The following is a 17,897-nucleotide window of genomic DNA, read 5'->3' on the forward strand; positions in this document are numbered from 1 at the left end:
ACATATCATTTCTCCTACCCAGTACTCTCCCCTAAATGCCTCACAGAGACCTATTTTCATGCTGACCATGGGCTCTCCTATTACTCAGATCCCTGAATTCTCCATGTAGTGAATAATTTCAAAGCCCTTCCAAAAACACCAGGTCCCACAGAAACTGAACCCAACAGAAAAAAAAAGAAGCTGAAGAAAAATCTTACTGGTAACTTTCTGGAAAGAGAGAAAAGAGAGGGGAAATGTAAAGTAAGAGAGTCCTAGTTCAAATTACAGTACCTTCCTAAGTCCTCATGCACTGGCAAAATTATCAACATTGGAGTCAGAGAAGAATCCATCCGCTACCACAAGACAAACCAGCTGAGCAGGACCAGGGAGTTCAGACACTCCTTCCAATGCTTCTTTTTTTAACTTTTTTTTTTTTTTTTTTACTGAGTTTGTTGAGGTGGCAATGGTTAATAAAATTATACCAGAAATGGTATAGGTTTCAGGTATACAATTCTATAATACATTATCTGTATATTGTATTATGTGTTTACCAACTCAAGTAAAGTATCCTTCCATCCCAATTTATCCCCCCTTTACCCTCCTATATTCCCTCCACCCCCTTCCTTCTGGTAATCACCATACTGTTGTCTCTGTCCATGACTCTTTCTTTTTTAACCTCTCTCAAAACCCTCCCCAAAGAGAAAGATACTTACGTGTTCCAGGAAGCAGGGTCCTATCTCACTGAGGTGGGGGTCATCATTGTTGTACTGTTTCTCCAGGTCTCTCACAAAGCCCATCTGAAACCTGTAGATGTCTTCAATGTTCCCAAAGATGACCTTCAATTGCTCATCACTGAACATGTCCCTTCTCTTTCGGCATTGCTTCAGGTAGCCCTGCAGACAAAAAAAGAGCCCAGTCTGAGGATATCCCTGGTTCCTCAAAAGCTTTACCACTTCCTAAGTAGTTGGAGCCTCAATTCAGTTTCATGAGGTAGACAGGGAATAATACTATATAATAAAACCCTAATATGCAAATTGACCGGACTGTGGAACGACTGGTCGCTATGAAGCGCACTGAACACCAGGGGGCAGACGCTCAACGTAGGAGCTGCCCCCTGGTGGTCAGTGCGCTTCCACAGGGGGAGTGCCGCTCAGCCAGAAGCTGGGCTCATGGCTGGCGAGCACAGCGGTGGTGACAGGAGCCTCTCCTGCCTCTGCTACAGGCAGGCGGTAAGGAGCCAAGGGTCCTGGACTGTGAGAGCTGCAGACTGTGAGAGGGATGTCTGACTGCCAGGGAATTGGGCCTAAGCCGGCAGTCAGACATCCCCCAAGGGATGCGAAAGGGCATAGGAACACCCCCTCCCCTGCTGAGTGCACTGGGACTCTAGTCATTTATATTTTTCATATGAGGAAATTAAGGTTTAGAGAAGGAAGCCACTCCACCAGTGAAGAATTAGAAAAATTGGATCTCAAGCAGTCTTCAGAGTGTGAAGACTTGAGTATAGAGCTTTGCCTGCAATTCTCTATGACAAAGACCCCCAAAGGACCATTTCTTAGAAGCTGGTTAAGCATAAACATTTTCACTAATTTTAGTAGTTATTGGTTTAGTTGGATCTATTCATATCTCTAAAGTTCTTTCTTATAGGACCAATTAAAAAGATCTTCATAACATCTACAACAATTTGGCAACAGAGGCCCCAGCAGGAAACTTCCCAAAAGGGAACAGGAATTGACAAAACCAAACCATTTCTTAAAGTAATATCTTAGCCATCTAAGGTAGCTGGCCCGGAGAAATAGTTTGGATGAGCTCAGCCAATAAGCCCACCAGTGTCCAGGCATGGTGTTTTTAACAGAGTAAATGTTCAGGACACATTTGTGAATAAACAGAGTATTCAATACGGCTAGCCATTGATGAAAGGGAAGATCAATGAAAGAGATTCTTGGTCTAATAAGAAAGTGCTGAGATAACACAATCAGCCTCAGGAACACTTTAAGTCATAGGGAGGAAAAATAAAACAGCCACAGTTTTCCATTTTGAACTTACAGATTTTTAACTAATGGCCACTGTCCCCATTAGAAATCATCAGCACATGAAAATGTTCTTGGTGAGAATGAACTATGGTCACTTGCTTTCATATAAAAGCTAAATGTGAGCTCAGCTGACATGGCTCAGTGGTTAAACGTTGGCCTATGAACCAAGAGGTCACAGTTCGATTCCCAGTCAGAGCACATGCACAAGTTGTGGGCTTGATCCCCAGTGTGGGGCATGCAGGAGGCAGCGGCTCAATGATTCTCTCTCATCATTGATGTTTCTATCTTTCTCTCCTCCCTTCCTCTCTGAAATCAATAAAAATCTATTTAAAAAATAAAAGCTAAATGTGATTTTTATAACACCTTTTGTAAGTGTTGAACCCCTAATGAAGAGCATTGTAGTGACTGACAACACTTCCAGGCCTATCTCTACCTCCACTTTGTCTCCCCTAACACAGCTTCCAATTAGGTCATCTAGGCATAGTCCAGGAGGGGCTTCAATGGCCTTTACCAACCTCTACCAAAATCTCACTTCCCTTATCTCTTCTAACAATCCAAATCAGCCATTAATTATTAAGTGTATTTCAACAGTTATACAAATTAATAGTATGTGCCTGTGTTGACATTTATTTTACTAATGGCAGCTGCCCTAAATGATTGAAATGCCCAAGATGTTCTGTATTCATTTATATCCAATTCTTGACCAGGAAGAACAAGCCACCTATTCCAAAAATACTCTTTTAGCTTCACTACTTTTACTGAAACAGCTCCCAAAATTCTGCCTCCTTGACTAACAGGAAGATCGGTAAGTAACTCCCAGTGTTTGCTTGCCTCTTTCTTTCTTCCTTCTCTTCCTCCCTCTCCCTTTCCCTTTCTCATCCTATCATATTTGGAAGTATCTTAGCTACAGTAAAGCAGGGAAAGTAGTGTGCATATCATCAGGTAGGAACTTTTCTATCTTAACATCAGGCAACTGGGCAGAGACTTCCTCACCCCTGCTCCCACTTCTCCCTAAGGTAAGTATGTGAACACAGATGAAAAAACTGGTAACAATGTCACAGCATGCAATGTCAGGTAAGTACAGATATCAGTGAGTGACCATATTGGAGCAATATAAGAAGCCACTAGGACTGCTCATTTATCCTTAGAAGACAGTTCAGGAAGTATTTAATAGTTCTTTTCACTGCTCCCATTTAAAAGGTCTCAGGGAAAGAATAATTATCAAATCCCCAAAGTACAACAAGGATACTAGATCTCAACATCATTATGGAATATAACAGAAATGAAAAATAAGAAAAAGTGGGTTCTGGAAAAGAAAGAACAGATAGAGATGTCAGTAAAGCTTCCTAATTCCTCAAATATGCTATTCATTGTTATTGTCAAGGTGACATTTTCTTCCTATTATATCATATGTGTTGTAGCATATAAAGATTAAGCTATGTATTAGAAGAAATGTAACTGCCCATAGCATGACGGGACCCTAGAGTGCTTTGTAAACTTTTTCTTTAAAGCTAATGCTGATTATAAATACATTCTGGTCTATTTAACTTGATGGAATATTATGTAGCCATTAAAATGATTACAAAGATTATCTAGAAACATGGAGAAGTGCTTATGATATAACGTTAAAAAGCAGGACACAAAATGGTATGTCACTATGATTATAACTCTGTAAATACATATACATATTTGAAGGAATTACACAAAAGTGCAAATAGTTTTCTTATAGTTTGATGGATTCTAGTTGGTTTTTGTTCCCACTCTCAAACTTCCTCTAATGCCATTTAAAAAATTATTTCTATGATAAAAAATGGAGGAAATCTTTGCCAGAGGATATAAAGAAAATACAATGTCAGGAATGCTGTCCTGAGTACAATATTATTAAGGAAAATGGAAAAATCCAATGTCTTCTCAAAATCTTAGCCCTAGTGTTTAAGACACATGACTTGCTGAAGAGAATACAACTAATAGAAACTGCCTTTATCAAGGAAATAAGAGATTGAACATAAGAATATGGGAGTAGTTAGAGAACCCCAAAACTGTTAACCTTAGCCCTTACAACACATAGCTGCTTAGGCTTCTCAAGGGAGAAAGGCCAGGAGAGATGACTAGTACTCTGGAGTCTGGCTTTTATTTTTCATCTCTTTCCTTTGGATGACCTAGTAACTATATAAAATTTTCCACAGCAATGATGAAAAGAGGCTTGACTTAGTGGGTCAATCAATATGTGTCTTCTCATTCACCCATTTTTGAGGGTATATACGTTTAAGATAAGCTAGCTGTGGAATGTGACTGCCAAAAAAATGAATGCCATTTTAAGTTAGGGGAAAAATTTCTATATTTAAATAAACAAGTTATAGATATTGAGGTTCAAGAAAAAATAAAACCTCTGTTTAAGATATGGAAATAAAGGAGAAACAGACTGAGAGGGTAGAATGAGAGAAGTAATAAGAAGGTAGTTCTACCACTGTAGGAGAGCAGCATTCAATTCTGAGCCCTCTTTTTAGAGGAACTTAGAGAAAAGGATACAGAGCCAGAGGGTAGTAAGCAGGGTAGAGAGGGGCCTGAAAATCAACATCATGAAGAACGGTGTAAGGATCCAGGGCTGTTTGTCTTAGAGAAGAAACAACTTAGATGACATCTGAAGGCCTGACACAGGGCATTGGTAGCAGAAGGGGTCTGTGGCTCTTACTGTCAAACATGCTTTGAATACCCTCTAACTCCATCCGAATGGGAAGAGAGAATAGGGTGATATGGCAGTAGGTGTGAACTGATTAAAAAGAGGCAGTTTCTGAGATCCTCACCTCTGTCCACTAGGAATAGAGTGGGCATGGTGAGAAGGCAGGCCACACAGTAGCTAAGAGTACTGTGGGAATTATCAAATCAATCACAATCGGAATGAGTTAACTCTGGCATTTCCAATGTGATGGTCAAGGAAACAGGAAATCCTATCTAATAAAAGAGTAATATGCAAATTGACCATCACTCTAACACACAAGATGGCTGCCCCCATGTGGTGGACACAAGATGGCCTCCACAAGATGGCCAGCAGGGGAGGGCAGTTGGGAGGGAGCAGGCCTGCAAGGGAGGGCAGTTGGGGGCGATCAAGCCTGCAGGGGAGGGCAGTTAGGGGTGACCAGGCCGGCAGAGGAGGGAAGTTGGGGGGGACCAGGCCTGCAGGGGAGGGCAGTTAGGGGTGACCAGGCCTGCAGGGGAGGGTAGTTAGGGATGACCGGGCCTGCAGGGGAGGGCAGTTAAGGGCAAACAGGCTGGCAGGGAAGCAGTTAGGCATCAATCAGGCTGGCAAGGGACTGGTTAGGGGGTGATCAGGCTGGCAGGCAGAAGCAGTTAGGGGCAATCAGGAAGGCAGGCAGGCGAGCAGTTGGGAGCCAGCAGTCCTGGATTGTGAGAGGGATGTCCGACTGCCCGTTTAGGTCCAATGCTACTGTGATCGGGCCTAAACGGGCAGTCGGACATCCCTCGAGGGGTCCCAGATTGGAGAGGATGCAGGCTGGGCTGAGAGACACACACCCCCATGCACGAATTTTGTGCACTGGGCCTCTAGTATAGTCAATAATATTGTAATAACTATGTATGGTACTAGATAGGGTAGTGGAAATATCGAGGGAACACTATATAAAGTATATGATTGTCTAACCACTAAGCTGTATACCCGAACCCAATACATAATACATAAACAAAAAAACAAATAAAAATAGTCAAAGACATTTGCCTACTTAATTAACTCCGCTCTAAAACCCACAAGGATGTATTTAGAAGTCTAGATCTAGTGCACTGAGCTAGGATTACTGCCTTGATATGGAATACAAACTATAACCATGATCTCCAGGGAAGATCCCCAAAACCTCAGGGAAATAACCTAGGTTTGGAAAACACTTTAGGTAAAGGCCCTTTTAAGTCTGGACCTCAAGGTCTCCATCTTTATAGAGCAAATCTCTATATACCACGTATATAAAGAAATATTTCCAGGGCCCTATTTAGCTATGATTTTCTAGAGATTTCATATATTATTTTGCTTGGAAGCCTGAGGCCCAACAGGAGACCTGATAAACATCTTGAAAATAGATTTAAGAAAGTTTGGGAATGATGACTATGTTTGCCTTCTTCACAGCTATATCCAAGAGTTTATTACAGTACCTGGCATATAGTTGCTGCTTAATAAATATATGTTGAATAACTACAAAGTGACTAGCTCTTTTCATGGTAATGATGACAAAAGGTAAACTAGAAGCAGAAAGTATAAACTGGCGGCTGTCTTTTCTTCTTTCTCTTTTTAGGCCAGGAAACACTTTCTTCAGATTAAATAAAACCATTAACAAAAACCTAGGAAATATCAGGAAGAAAGATACCTATCATATGGAAAACTAACAACATATTAACATCTGAAATATATAACAAAATCCTATAAATCAGCAAGAAAAACATGTTAAACTATAGGAAAGTAAACAGAGGATAAGAACAGGGCCAGGAGTGTCCAGGTGGTACAAAGAGGTAGGGCCTAGGTCAGACAGAAACCCCAGGGCTGGTCACTTCAGACTGACAAGCTGCCAAATCCCTTTACTTTAGGATGCTATACAAATAGCATTTTATACAATGCGTTATCATTTTCTATGTGTAAATGTAGATGTAAAGACAATTGGAAAACATCAAGATAGGCAATTACCAGAAAGGAAAACCCACATGGTAAATAAGTTTGAAAACCTCAGGCTTAAGCATATCAAATGGAAATGACTTGAAGCTACAGCAACTCAATTAGGTCTAAGGAAGAGTTTCTTGATGGTGAGGAATAGGAAACAGTTATATAAATGACTGAGGAAAGCTAGTCCAACTTCTCTGGAAGAATTTGAGCACAGAATTTATTTCACAGTTATGGGATGACTGATATTATCTTCCTCAAGAGAGGCAGACAAGGCAACTTTATAAGTCATCTTTAACTTTGCTTGGCCTTTACCTCAATTTCCCTGATTATGAGTTTTAAGTTTATAAGAAGCAGTACCACCAATCATTAGTCAAGGTGACCTAGAACTAAGCCAAAATTTTTTATCTCACTGTCTGGATTTAGAAAGAATAATGTTACCTTTTGCAGAAAACCTATTTAAAAAGTTATTTTCTCACCCTAACTGGTTTGGCTCAGTGGATAGAGCGTCGGCCTGCAGACTGAAAGGTCCCAGGTTCGATTCCAATCAAGGGCATGTACCTTGGTTGCGGGCACATCCGCAGTAGGAGGTGTGCAGGAGGCAGCTGATTGATGTTTCTCTCTCATCAGTGTTTCTAACTCTCTATCCCTCTCCCTTCCTCTCTGTAAAAAATCAATAAAAATATATTTAAAAAAATTAAAATAAATAAAAAGATATTTTCTCTTACTGGCCTCACTGAATGACTCTGACTTTATTTCCTACTTACTCATTTATAAAATAAGGGCATTGTAACTTAAATATTTGTAAAGCATGTCTGCTCCCAGGAGTGAATGTGTGTGTATCTGTGTGTGTGTGTGTGTGTGTGTGTGTGTGTATTTATTCTCTAATAGATAGTGACTTCTTTGTTTGTTTGTTTTTCCTTTATTGATTAAGGTATTACAAATGTGTCCTTATTCCCCTATTGTCCTCCCAACCCTAAGTCCTGCCCTCACCCTCACCCTCTGTTGTCTGCGTCCATCGCTTATGCTTATATGCATGCATACAAGTCTTTTGGTTGATCTCTCCCCCTTACCCCCACCCTCCCCTACCTTCCCTCTGAGGTTTGAGGATCTGATCGATGGTTCTCTGTCTCTAGATCTGTTTTTGTTCATCAGTTTATGTTGTTCATTATAATCCACAAATGAGTGAGATCATGTGATATTTATCTTTCTCTGAGTGACTTATTTCACTTAGCATAATGCTCTCCAGCTACATCCATGCTGTTGCAAATGGTAGGATAGTGGCTTTTTACTATATTGAATGCAGTGTCCCTCATTTCTCCTTCAACAGCACCAAAGTGGGAAGTATTTAGAGATCTCCTTTAAACTATAGAAAGAGTAGACATGAACACATTCATGCCCAAGTAAGACATGTCTCCATGGGTACCAAAGAGAAAATGGCAAGAAATGCAGAAGTAAACTGGATCACTACTAGAGCTTTCTCTAGTGAGAGCATATCTAGATCACACAGAACAAGAGAAAGTAAGACCCAGACAGCACTTAAAAAAGCAACTGTTCTAATCTCCTCATTTTAGAGTTGGGGAACAAGGCCCAGGAGGGAGAAGATTCACCTGATGTTCCTCAGTGATTAAATTGAGACCTGAACAGGGACTTCCAATTTTGAGTCTGATGTTCTTTCTGATAAACCATATTTCTTCTCACAGCTTTTGGATTAGAGGTAACACATTCTGGGCTAAAATCCTCTCTTCTGGCCTAGATAGAAACAACTTTCTCCACCCTTCTTTTGCTCTAGTTAAACCTTTCTTTTACAACTGCATGGATGGACCTAGAGGGTAGTATGCCAAGTGAAATAAGTCAGTCACAGAAAAACAAATACCACATTTCACTTATTTGTGGAATCTAAAGAACAAAATAAATGAACAAACAAAACAGAAACTGATTTTTAAATACAGAGAACAGACTGATGCTTGCCAAAAGGAGAAAGGGTTAGAGGACTGGGTGAAAAAAAGTGAAGGCATTGAGAACTACAGATTGGTAGTTACAAAACTGTCATGGGGATGTAAAGTAGAGCATAGGAAATATAGTGAACAATATTGTGATAACTATGTATGGTGCAAATTGGGAACTAGAAATATCTGGGGAATGCTTTGTAAAGTAAATGATTATCTAACCACTATGCTTTACACCTGAAACTAAGATTAAATAATACTGAATGTAAACTGTAGTTTAAAATATTAATATTTTAAAAGACTTCCTTTGATACCTATGATTGCAAGGTAGGACAAATATATTTCCCACTTAAACTCTTAACTTTAGCACCAAGTATAATTAAGAAATACAAAACTGGCAGATTGCCAACAAAAGCTTTGCATGGGATGGCTGGATAAACAATCCAATCAAAAAATGGGCAAAGGACCTAAATAGACACTTTTCAAAAGTGGACATATAGAAGGCCAAGAGGCATATGAAAAAAAAATGCTCAAAGCCACTAATTATCCAAGAGATGCAAATCAAAACCCCTCTGAGGTACCATCTCACACCTGTCAGAATGGCTATCATCAACAAACAAGAAGTGCTGAATTTTAAAAAATACCCATGAACAAATAGTGGAGAAAAGGGAACCCTTATACACTACTGGTGGGAATGCAGATTGGTGCAGCCTCTGTGGAAAACAGTGTGGTGTTTCCTCAAAAAAATTAAAAATGGAACTCCCATTTAACCCAGTAATCCCACTTCTAGGAATATATCCCAAGATCTCAGAAACACCAATCAGAAATGGTATATGCACCCCTATGTTCATAGCAGTGCAATTTACAATAGCTAAGATTTGGAAACAGCCTAAGTGCCCATCAGCAGATGAGTGGATTAAAAAACAGTGCTACATCTACACAATGGAATACTACACTGCTGTAAAAAATAAAGAACTCTTACCGTATACAACAGCATGGATGGACCTTTAGAGCATTATGCTAAGCAAAATATGCCAGTCAGAGAAGGATAAGTATCACATGATCTCACTCATTTTTGGATTATAATGAAAAACATAAACTGAATCCAGAGACATAGAAGCATGGAACAGACCATTAAACATTAGAGGGAAGACAGGGGAGTGTGGGCTGGGGGGATGAGTGGAGGGTAAGAGATCAACCAAATAACTTGTATGCATATAAGCATAACCAATGGACACAGACAATTGGGAGTGGGGGGTGTAGGCCGGGTTGGTGGGCAGGAGCAGGCTGGGAGAGGATAATGGGGGGGGGGAGGGAACATATGTAATACTTTCAATAATAAAGAATTTTAAAAAATACCCATGAACAAATAGTAAAAAAGAAAAAGAGAGAGAGAGAGAGAGAGAGAGAGAGAGAGAGAGAGAAACTGAGAAGCCCCAAAGAATCTTATGAACAAAATTTAGGAAGCCAGTCAAGGTGCTCTTTCCAACATCTTTAACTGTCACAGGTAGGGCCCAGGGAGTTGTTGTATCTTCATGGAAGTGCACTCTATTTCACCCTAAGTGCCACCACAAGCAATATCATAGCTGGACCGACCTCACAAATGTCCTTGAGGTGCTTGATATAATGACGCTCAGTGCTCATGATTTCATTGATGACATTGGCCCGCATCTGATCTCGGTTCTGTAGTGGCCGGCCCAGACAGAGGCAGTCTGAGTTGGGGTCCAGGTGCCCATTCTGCACGTCACTGGGCCCTTCCTCTACCCCATCCTCTTGGTTCACCCAGAGCTGTGGAAGAATGCAGAGAAAGAAAGGATTAACTTCTCTCTTTGAGAAGTTTTCAAACAAGTAAAAAAAAAGGATAAACTAAATTCTTCAGGTATTCAGAGAGCCTTCAGAGGCCCCTGTAAACTTCATGCCAGGCCTGGCTCCAGGGTGACTTGTTGACCCTTGGAATGAGTCTAATTTTCTCTTGGCTTCTGGTGACCTATCATCTATAAAATGAAAGATGGGAAATCATCTTCAGAGACTTCTTAGCTAAAATGGTTTCAGAGGAGAGAAGAGCAATGACAAACAGAACATATTCATATTGGGGCATATTAAGGAGAATAGTTGGATCAAAATAAAAAAAAGATTAAGCTATACATATGAGGTGCCATGGCTGGATTATTGTTAAACACAACACCTATGAGTATGGAGATCAAAGTTAGAAACTAGACTGGGCATATCCAAACCAGGGCCTTCGGTGTTAATTTCCCTCAATGCCTGCACATATAATCATTAAAATTTGACTGTAAAATTCTTTGGATATGCAAATATCTGTACTTCCTCAAGGTTGGAATGGAGATGTCATAATGTCTTTGTACCACATAATAGCAACATCAGTTTACTGAGCACTTAGTATATACCAGCCCCTGTGTTGAGTTTTCAGTGAACTGTATTATTCAGTTCTGCTAGGCAGGTACCATTATTATCACCATTTCACAGAAGAGGAAACTGAGCCTTAAAAAGTTAGGGATTTCATTCCAAGTCACAAAGTTAGGAAGAAGAAGAGCTGGGATAGAATCCAGGCAGTCTGGCTCCAGAGTTTTTGGTCTTAACTACTGTACTAGCTCTTTTTGCCTCAATTTTAAGAGAGACAGAAAAGGAGTAGAGAAGGGGTTGGGACAAGGTGAGATTAGAAATATTAGACAAATCAAAACTGGATACAATTGGTAGAGGTTCAAACGATCCATTCCAAATCATGAAGCAAAGGGATGCAGGAAAAAAACTGTTTGGGGGAGGATCCAAGATGGCTGCCGATGGGACTGCAGGCTGCAAGATAGTGTGAGAGTGTGAAAACGAAAGAAGAGTGCATGGACGTGCCGGGAGTGTCAGTATTTGTGAGTGAGGGACAGCTATATTCCGAGGGACTGTTGGGGACTGGCGGACCTCCCCCAGCCCGGACCAGGTAGCCTCTACTGCAGCTGAAATCTCTCCCCGAGTGGCCAGCTCTGCCTCAGAGGCCACGCTATCTTGAAGGGGAGATGGCTGTGATCAGGAGACTGACTGTGATCAGAACACCAGCCTTACCTTGAAACGGGGAGATCTCTGATACCTCTTGGGACCTTACATCCACAAAGCCCAGGGACTAGTTACCTCAGCTGCGAATCCATGAATGCTGGAACTCCAACCTCCCTGACCACAGGCGCCTGGAAGGTCTGCTCAGGGGGAGACAAAGCAGCACGAATTCAGGGACAGGCCCTGTGCCTTCTCACAGAGCAGAAGGAACAGCTGAATCAAAGAGCACCCACCAGGAACTGGTGAAATAAACACAGCTGGCAATCTGCGGACGAAAAGGTCAGATATTGCCTAGAGAAAGGTGAGATCTGGAATCCAGGCTGGAGGGAGAAATGCGCACAGTGGGAATTGGAGTCTCAGAGGAAGACTGCCCCCCACAAAATCCACGGCTGTTGGGGTCAGTGTAGCCCTGGAATGTGGAAGGGGTTCCACAGGGATGCCGGCAGAAGGGGATTCTAGATATTAACCCATAGCTGTACTGGACCCAGAAAGGCAGCCTGAAATTCTGTATTGGCTGCGCAGAGCCAGGGGGAAAAGACACACGCAGAGTTGCAGGCAGAGTCACATGCAGAGCCAGGGTAGAGAGGCCTTTTATTCCCGGATATTAAGACAGAAACACTGCCACCCAGGGGCTGTAATAGAAATAGACTCTTGTGCATAAATACAACTAAAGGCATGCTGAGAACCAAAGAGAGCAGAGAGATCCCGCCTGCTTGAAAACAAGGTTGTGGCTTATGATATAGAGGAGCGGTGGATCGCAGGAAACTTCAATACTGTGCTGACTACCTGCAAGTAAATAGACATGCCATGCAGAACAATGGAAGAAGTGAATGACCTTCACTACTTCACATTTTTATTTTTTATCTTTTACTTAAGAAACTAATTTTTTTCTCACTTGATTTTACCTTGTTTTTTATTATATTTACTAGAGCCTGGTGCACGAAACTCGTGCATGGGGGGAGCCGGGTTCCTCAGCCTGGCCTGCACCCTCTCCAATCTGGGACCCCCTGAAAGATGTCCTACTGCCGGTTTACAGGGATCAGGCCTAAACCAGCAGTCGGACACCCTATCACAATCCGAGACTGCTCACCTGCCTGCCTGCCTGCCTGATTGACCCTAACCACTCTGCCTCCCCCAACTGCCCCCCTGCTGTCCTGCTCACCCCCAACTGGACCCCCTGCTGGTCTGCTTACCCCCAACAGCCCCTGCCATCCGATCCTGGCCTGATCACCCACCAGCAACCCAAGGTCCCAGCCCCTCCTTTTTTTCTTTTTCTTTTTTTTTTTTTTCAGCACCTCCTTGAGCAGAGGCCAGGGCCAGCTGGAAGCAAGTATCTAGGATATATTTATATTCTATAATTGAAACTTTTTGCCTTGAGTGGAGGCTAGGGCCGGCCAAGGCAGGTGGAAAGCTTGGCTTCTTCCATTGCTGGGGCAACCCAAGCCTTCTGCTTGCTCCAGCTCCATGGCCGGCCGCCATCTTGGTTGGGTTAATTTGCATACTCGCTCCTGATTGGCTGGTGGGTGTTGCTTGGCATAGCAGAGTGATGGTTAATTTGCATATTTCTCTTTTATTAGTGTAGATATTTTTAACTATTAGTATTAATAATGTTATTTTACCCTTTTTTAAAAGTTTTATTTTATGTTATTTTTTCTTTATTTTATTTTATTTTATTTTATTTTATTTTATTTTATTTTATTTTATTTTGGAATTAGTGTTCTACATTCTATTTTTATTTTCCCTGTAGCATTATTTTACTCTATCTCAATTTTTCCTTTATGCCTACATGCTCTTCCTCACTTTTCCCCCTTTCTATCCTGTTTCTCTTACCCTGTTCCTGCTTTAGTTTTTCTACCCTTTCTTTTTACTCCCTGTTAAAAATTGATCTTACTAATCTTATATATCTAATTCCCTCTCCCCTGCTCCAAGCCCATACATACTTCTCTTTTCTCTTTCTTCACTATCCAAATTCTTTTTTTTTTTTTTTGCCTTTTTCCTTCTTTCTGTTTTGTTTTTTGTTGGATTGTTGGTTAGTTTTTTTGTGTGTCTTTCATTTTTTTTTTTTTGCTTCTGTTTTTCCTCTCCTTGTTTATTCTCTTCTTCCACTAATAGCTTCACTAATTCCAATCACCAACTCAGGCCTACTTACTCTCTATTCTCATTTTTGAATAGTAAACAAATACATAGGTATATAGATTAAAGAAGGAAGAAAAATTTATTTATATATATGTATATATAAATTTTCTTTTGTATATATATTTTAACATATATATATTTCTTCTTTCTTTGGTATTTTGTGTTTCACTTTTCTTCTTATACACTTATTATCTTTCTACCTCCTCTATACTGAATTGTGGCTATTTCCCCATTCATTCAATTCCTTGGCCTTACATTCTGGAAAAAAGCTCTGCCACCTCAGATTCATCTGGGTGTTTGTTGTCGGGAGGTTTGTTGTTTGCATTTTTTTTTGATAACTTCTGTTTGTAGTTTGCATTCATTGCTGGTTGTTGTTTTCATTTTTGGATTAGTTGATGTTTTATTGGAGTTTTCTCCCCATATGCATATATTTTTCCCCTTCTTTTTTCTTCTTTCTTTTCTCTCTTACATTTTTTCATTTTCTCAATATCATTTTTGCACTCTTTTCTATTCCCTAATTCTCTTTTCTCTGGTGGTCACCTGTATTTGGGGGTATTAGTATTATGAATACATTTGTGTTTGGTGCCCTGTGTGTTGTGTCTTGTTGTGTTGTATTGTGTATCTTTAAGTCAACACAAGAGAGAGAGAGCTAAATAACCAGAAACACTGAGAGAAGCAATCATGGGGAGACAAATAAACAGCCCACATACCAAAGAAAAGGAGGCATCAGCAGAAAAGGAAGTAAATGAAATGCAGGCAAGCAACTTGTCAGAGAAAGAATTCAGAGAAATGGTCATAGGTGGATGAAAAGAATGGAAGACAAATTCAACAATATGTGTAAGAACCAAGAAGAAATGAAAAGTGACATTGCTGCAATAAAGAACTCAATAGAAAGCATCAGAAGTAGACTAGAAGAAGTGCAGGACTGCATGAGAGATCTAGAAGAAAAGGTAAGAAAAAATCCCCAAACAGGGCAGCATCTAGAAAAAAAAAACTTACAAAAACAGGAGGTGAGCCTAAGGGAACTTTGGGACAACATGAAATGAAACAACATCTGCATAATAAGGGTGCCAGAGGAGAGGATAATGAGCAAGGAATAGAAAACCTGTTTGAAGAAATAATGACAAAAAACTTCCCTGATATCAGGAAGAAATAACTCACACAAGTACAAGAAGTGCACAGAGTGTCAAATGAGATGAACCCCAAAAGACTGACACCAAGACACATTATAATTAAATTGGCAAACACCAATGACAAAGTAAGAATCTTAAAGGCTGCAAGAGAAAGACAGAAAGTTACCTACAAAGAATCCCCCATCAGACTAGCAACTGATTTCTCAACAGAAACACATCAGGCCAGAAGGGAATGGAATGAAATATACAAAGTCATGCAAAGGAAGGGTCTGAATCCAAGAATACTGTACGCAGCAAGGTTATCAATCAAAATACAGGGTGAAATCAGGAGCTTCACAAATAAAAAAGGACTAAGGGAGTTTATTACCACCAAACAAGCAATGCAAGAAATGCTAAAGGGTCTGCTGTAAAAAGAAGAAATAGGAAGGGAAGAAGGAACATAGGGGTAAAGAATAAAAATAGCGACGAACAAGTACCTATCAATAATAACTTTAAATGTAAATTAATTGAATGCCCCAATCAAAAGACACAGGGTAGATGAGTGGATAAGAAAACATGACCCATATATTAGCTGTCTACAGGAAACCCACCTTAGAACAAAGGACTGACAGACTGATGGTAAAGGGATAAAAAAGATTTTCCAGGTGAATGGAAATGAAAAAAAAAAAAAAGCTGTGGTAGCAATACTTATATCTGACAAATTAGACCCCAAAGTGAAGGCCAGAACAAGAGATAAGGAAGGCCACTTCATAATATTAAAGATAGGAATTCAACAAGAAGCTATAACTCTGGTAAACATATATGCACCTAATGCAGGAGCACCCAAATACATAAAAAAACTTCTGGGGATATCAAGGGAGAGATTGACAGCAATACAGTCATAGTAGGGGACTTTAATACCCCACTAACACCACTGGACAAATCCCCTAAACAAAAAATCAGCAAAGAAACAGCAATCCAAAAAGACTCACTAGATCAGATGGAATTGACATCTTCAGAACATTCCACCCCATAGCCACAGAATATACTTTCTTCTCAAGTGCACATGAGTCAGTTTCAAAGATAGACCACATATTGGGGCACAGGCAAAGTCTCTCCAAATTCAAGAAGATAGAAATCATATCAAGCATCTTCTCAGATCACAATGTCATAAAACTAGAAATAAACTACAATAAAAACAATTAAAAAATTAAACACCGGTAGGCTAAATAGCATGCTATTAAACAATGATTGGGTTACCAAAGAGATCAAAGAAGAAATAAAAAGCACCATGGCAAAAAATGACAATGAAAACACAACAATCCAAAAATCTATGGGACACAGTGAAAGCAGTCTTGAGAGGGAAGTTCATAGCTTTGCAGACCTATATCAAAAAAACAATGGTAATAAATTATCTAACCTCACAAGTCAAAGAGTTAGAAAGAGAGCAACAAGAAAAGCCCAGCATAAGGAGACGGAAGGAAATAATAAAGATCAGAATGGAGATAAATGACATAGAGACCAAAAAAAGAATACACAAGATCAACAAAACCAAGAGCTGGTTCTTTGAAAGGATAAACAAGATTGATGAACCTCTAGCCAGGCTCACCAAGAAGCAAAAAGAGAGGACCCAAATGAACAAAATCAGAAGTGAAAGAGGCGAAGTAACAAGCAATCCCAGAGAAATACAAACTATTATGAAAAAATACTATGAACAACCCTATTCCAACAAAATGGACAACCTAGACAAAATGGACATATTCTTAGAAAATTACATGCTCCCAAAACTCAATCAAGAAAAATAAAAAAACCAGAATAGGCTGATAAGTACCGAAGACATTGAAGCAGCAATAAAAAATCTTCCAGCAAACAAAAGCCCTGGACCGGATGGCTTTACAGAGGAGTTCTACCAAGCATTCAAGGAACCTATCTTCTTCAGACTATTCCAAAAAATTCAAGAGGAAGGCACACTTCCAAGCATTACCCTAATTCCAAAACCAGATAAAGACACCCCAAAAAAGAGAACTACAGGCCAATATCCTTGATGAACATAGATGCTAAAATCCTCACCAAAATTCTAGCAAATTGGATTCAGCATTACATTAGAAAGATCATACACAATGACCAAGTGGGATTTATCCCAGGGATGCAAGGATGGTACAATATCCACAAATTAATAAATGTGATACATCACATAAACAAAAATCACATAATCATGTTAATCGATGCAGAAAAAGCATTTGACAAAATCCAACACCCTTCTTTGATAAAAACTCTCAGCAAAGTGGGAATAGAGGGATCATACCTCAACATAATAAAAGCCTTATATGACAAACCTACAGTCAACATCATACTCAATGGGCAAAAACTAAACACATTTCCCCAAAGAACAGGAACAAGACAGGTATGCCCACTTTCACCACTCCTGTTTGATATTGTACTGGAAGTGCTAGCCATAGTGATTAGACAAGATGAAGAAATAAAAGGCATCCAAACTGGAAAAGAAGAAGTAAAACTGTCATTCACAGATAACATGACACTATACATAGAAAACCCCAAAGATTCCATCAACAAACTACTGGAGGTGTGGAAGGAGGCAGGGAATAATGGCGGCAGAATAGACAGACGTGTTCAGAGCCTTGTCCCGGAGCAGAAAGAAAGAACAGCTGAGGGTCGCACAAGGAGTGTTTGTTGGCTGGTTGGGAGACAGCTGAATTCCAGGAGGTGGGGGACTGCTAAACGGGGTTCCCCTGACCTGGCAGCTCCCACTGCGGCTGGGTCCCCTCCCGGAGCTGCGGGCTTGGACGCGGAGTCTGCGCCATCTTGATCCAGAAAGTGGAGCTTATTGGAAGCCTGAGAATCCACAACTGCGGCACCCAAGGAACGACTGCGAGCCCCAGAACAACGCTCCCCAATTGGCGCAAACACACGGGTTCAGAGGAGCTCTACACAAAACCACAGAAAGGTCAGATTT

At 40.4% G+C, this 17,897-nt stretch overlaps 1 protein-coding gene across 15 annotated transcripts in view; it reads right to left on the reverse strand.

The window, feature by feature from the left end:
• Positions 1–17,897, reverse strand: part of ARHGEF9 (Cdc42 guanine nucleotide exchange factor 9) — a 251,908-nt gene that overhangs the window by 104,279 nt on the left and 129,732 nt on the right. For 14 of the 15 annotated variants that reach the window (XM_080653046.1, XM_080653038.1, XM_080653042.1 and 11 more), the window contains 2 exons: positions 10,212–10,403; positions 693–872 (listed from right to left, as the gene is read on the reverse strand). In XM_080653046.1, coding sequence (XP_080509172.1) covers positions 693–872; positions 10,212–10,403 — 372 coding nt within the window. Of the gene's footprint in view, positions 1–692; positions 873–10,211; positions 10,404–11,753; positions 11,771–17,897 lie in introns of those variants that run through there. The other variant, XM_080653041.1, reaches the window with a different exon arrangement.

Source organism: Plecotus auritus (genome assembly GCF_963455305.1).
Source record: "Plecotus auritus genome assembly, chromosome: X".
In the NCBI taxonomy this organism is placed as follows: domain Eukaryota; kingdom Metazoa; phylum Chordata; class Mammalia; order Chiroptera; family Vespertilionidae; genus Plecotus; species Plecotus auritus.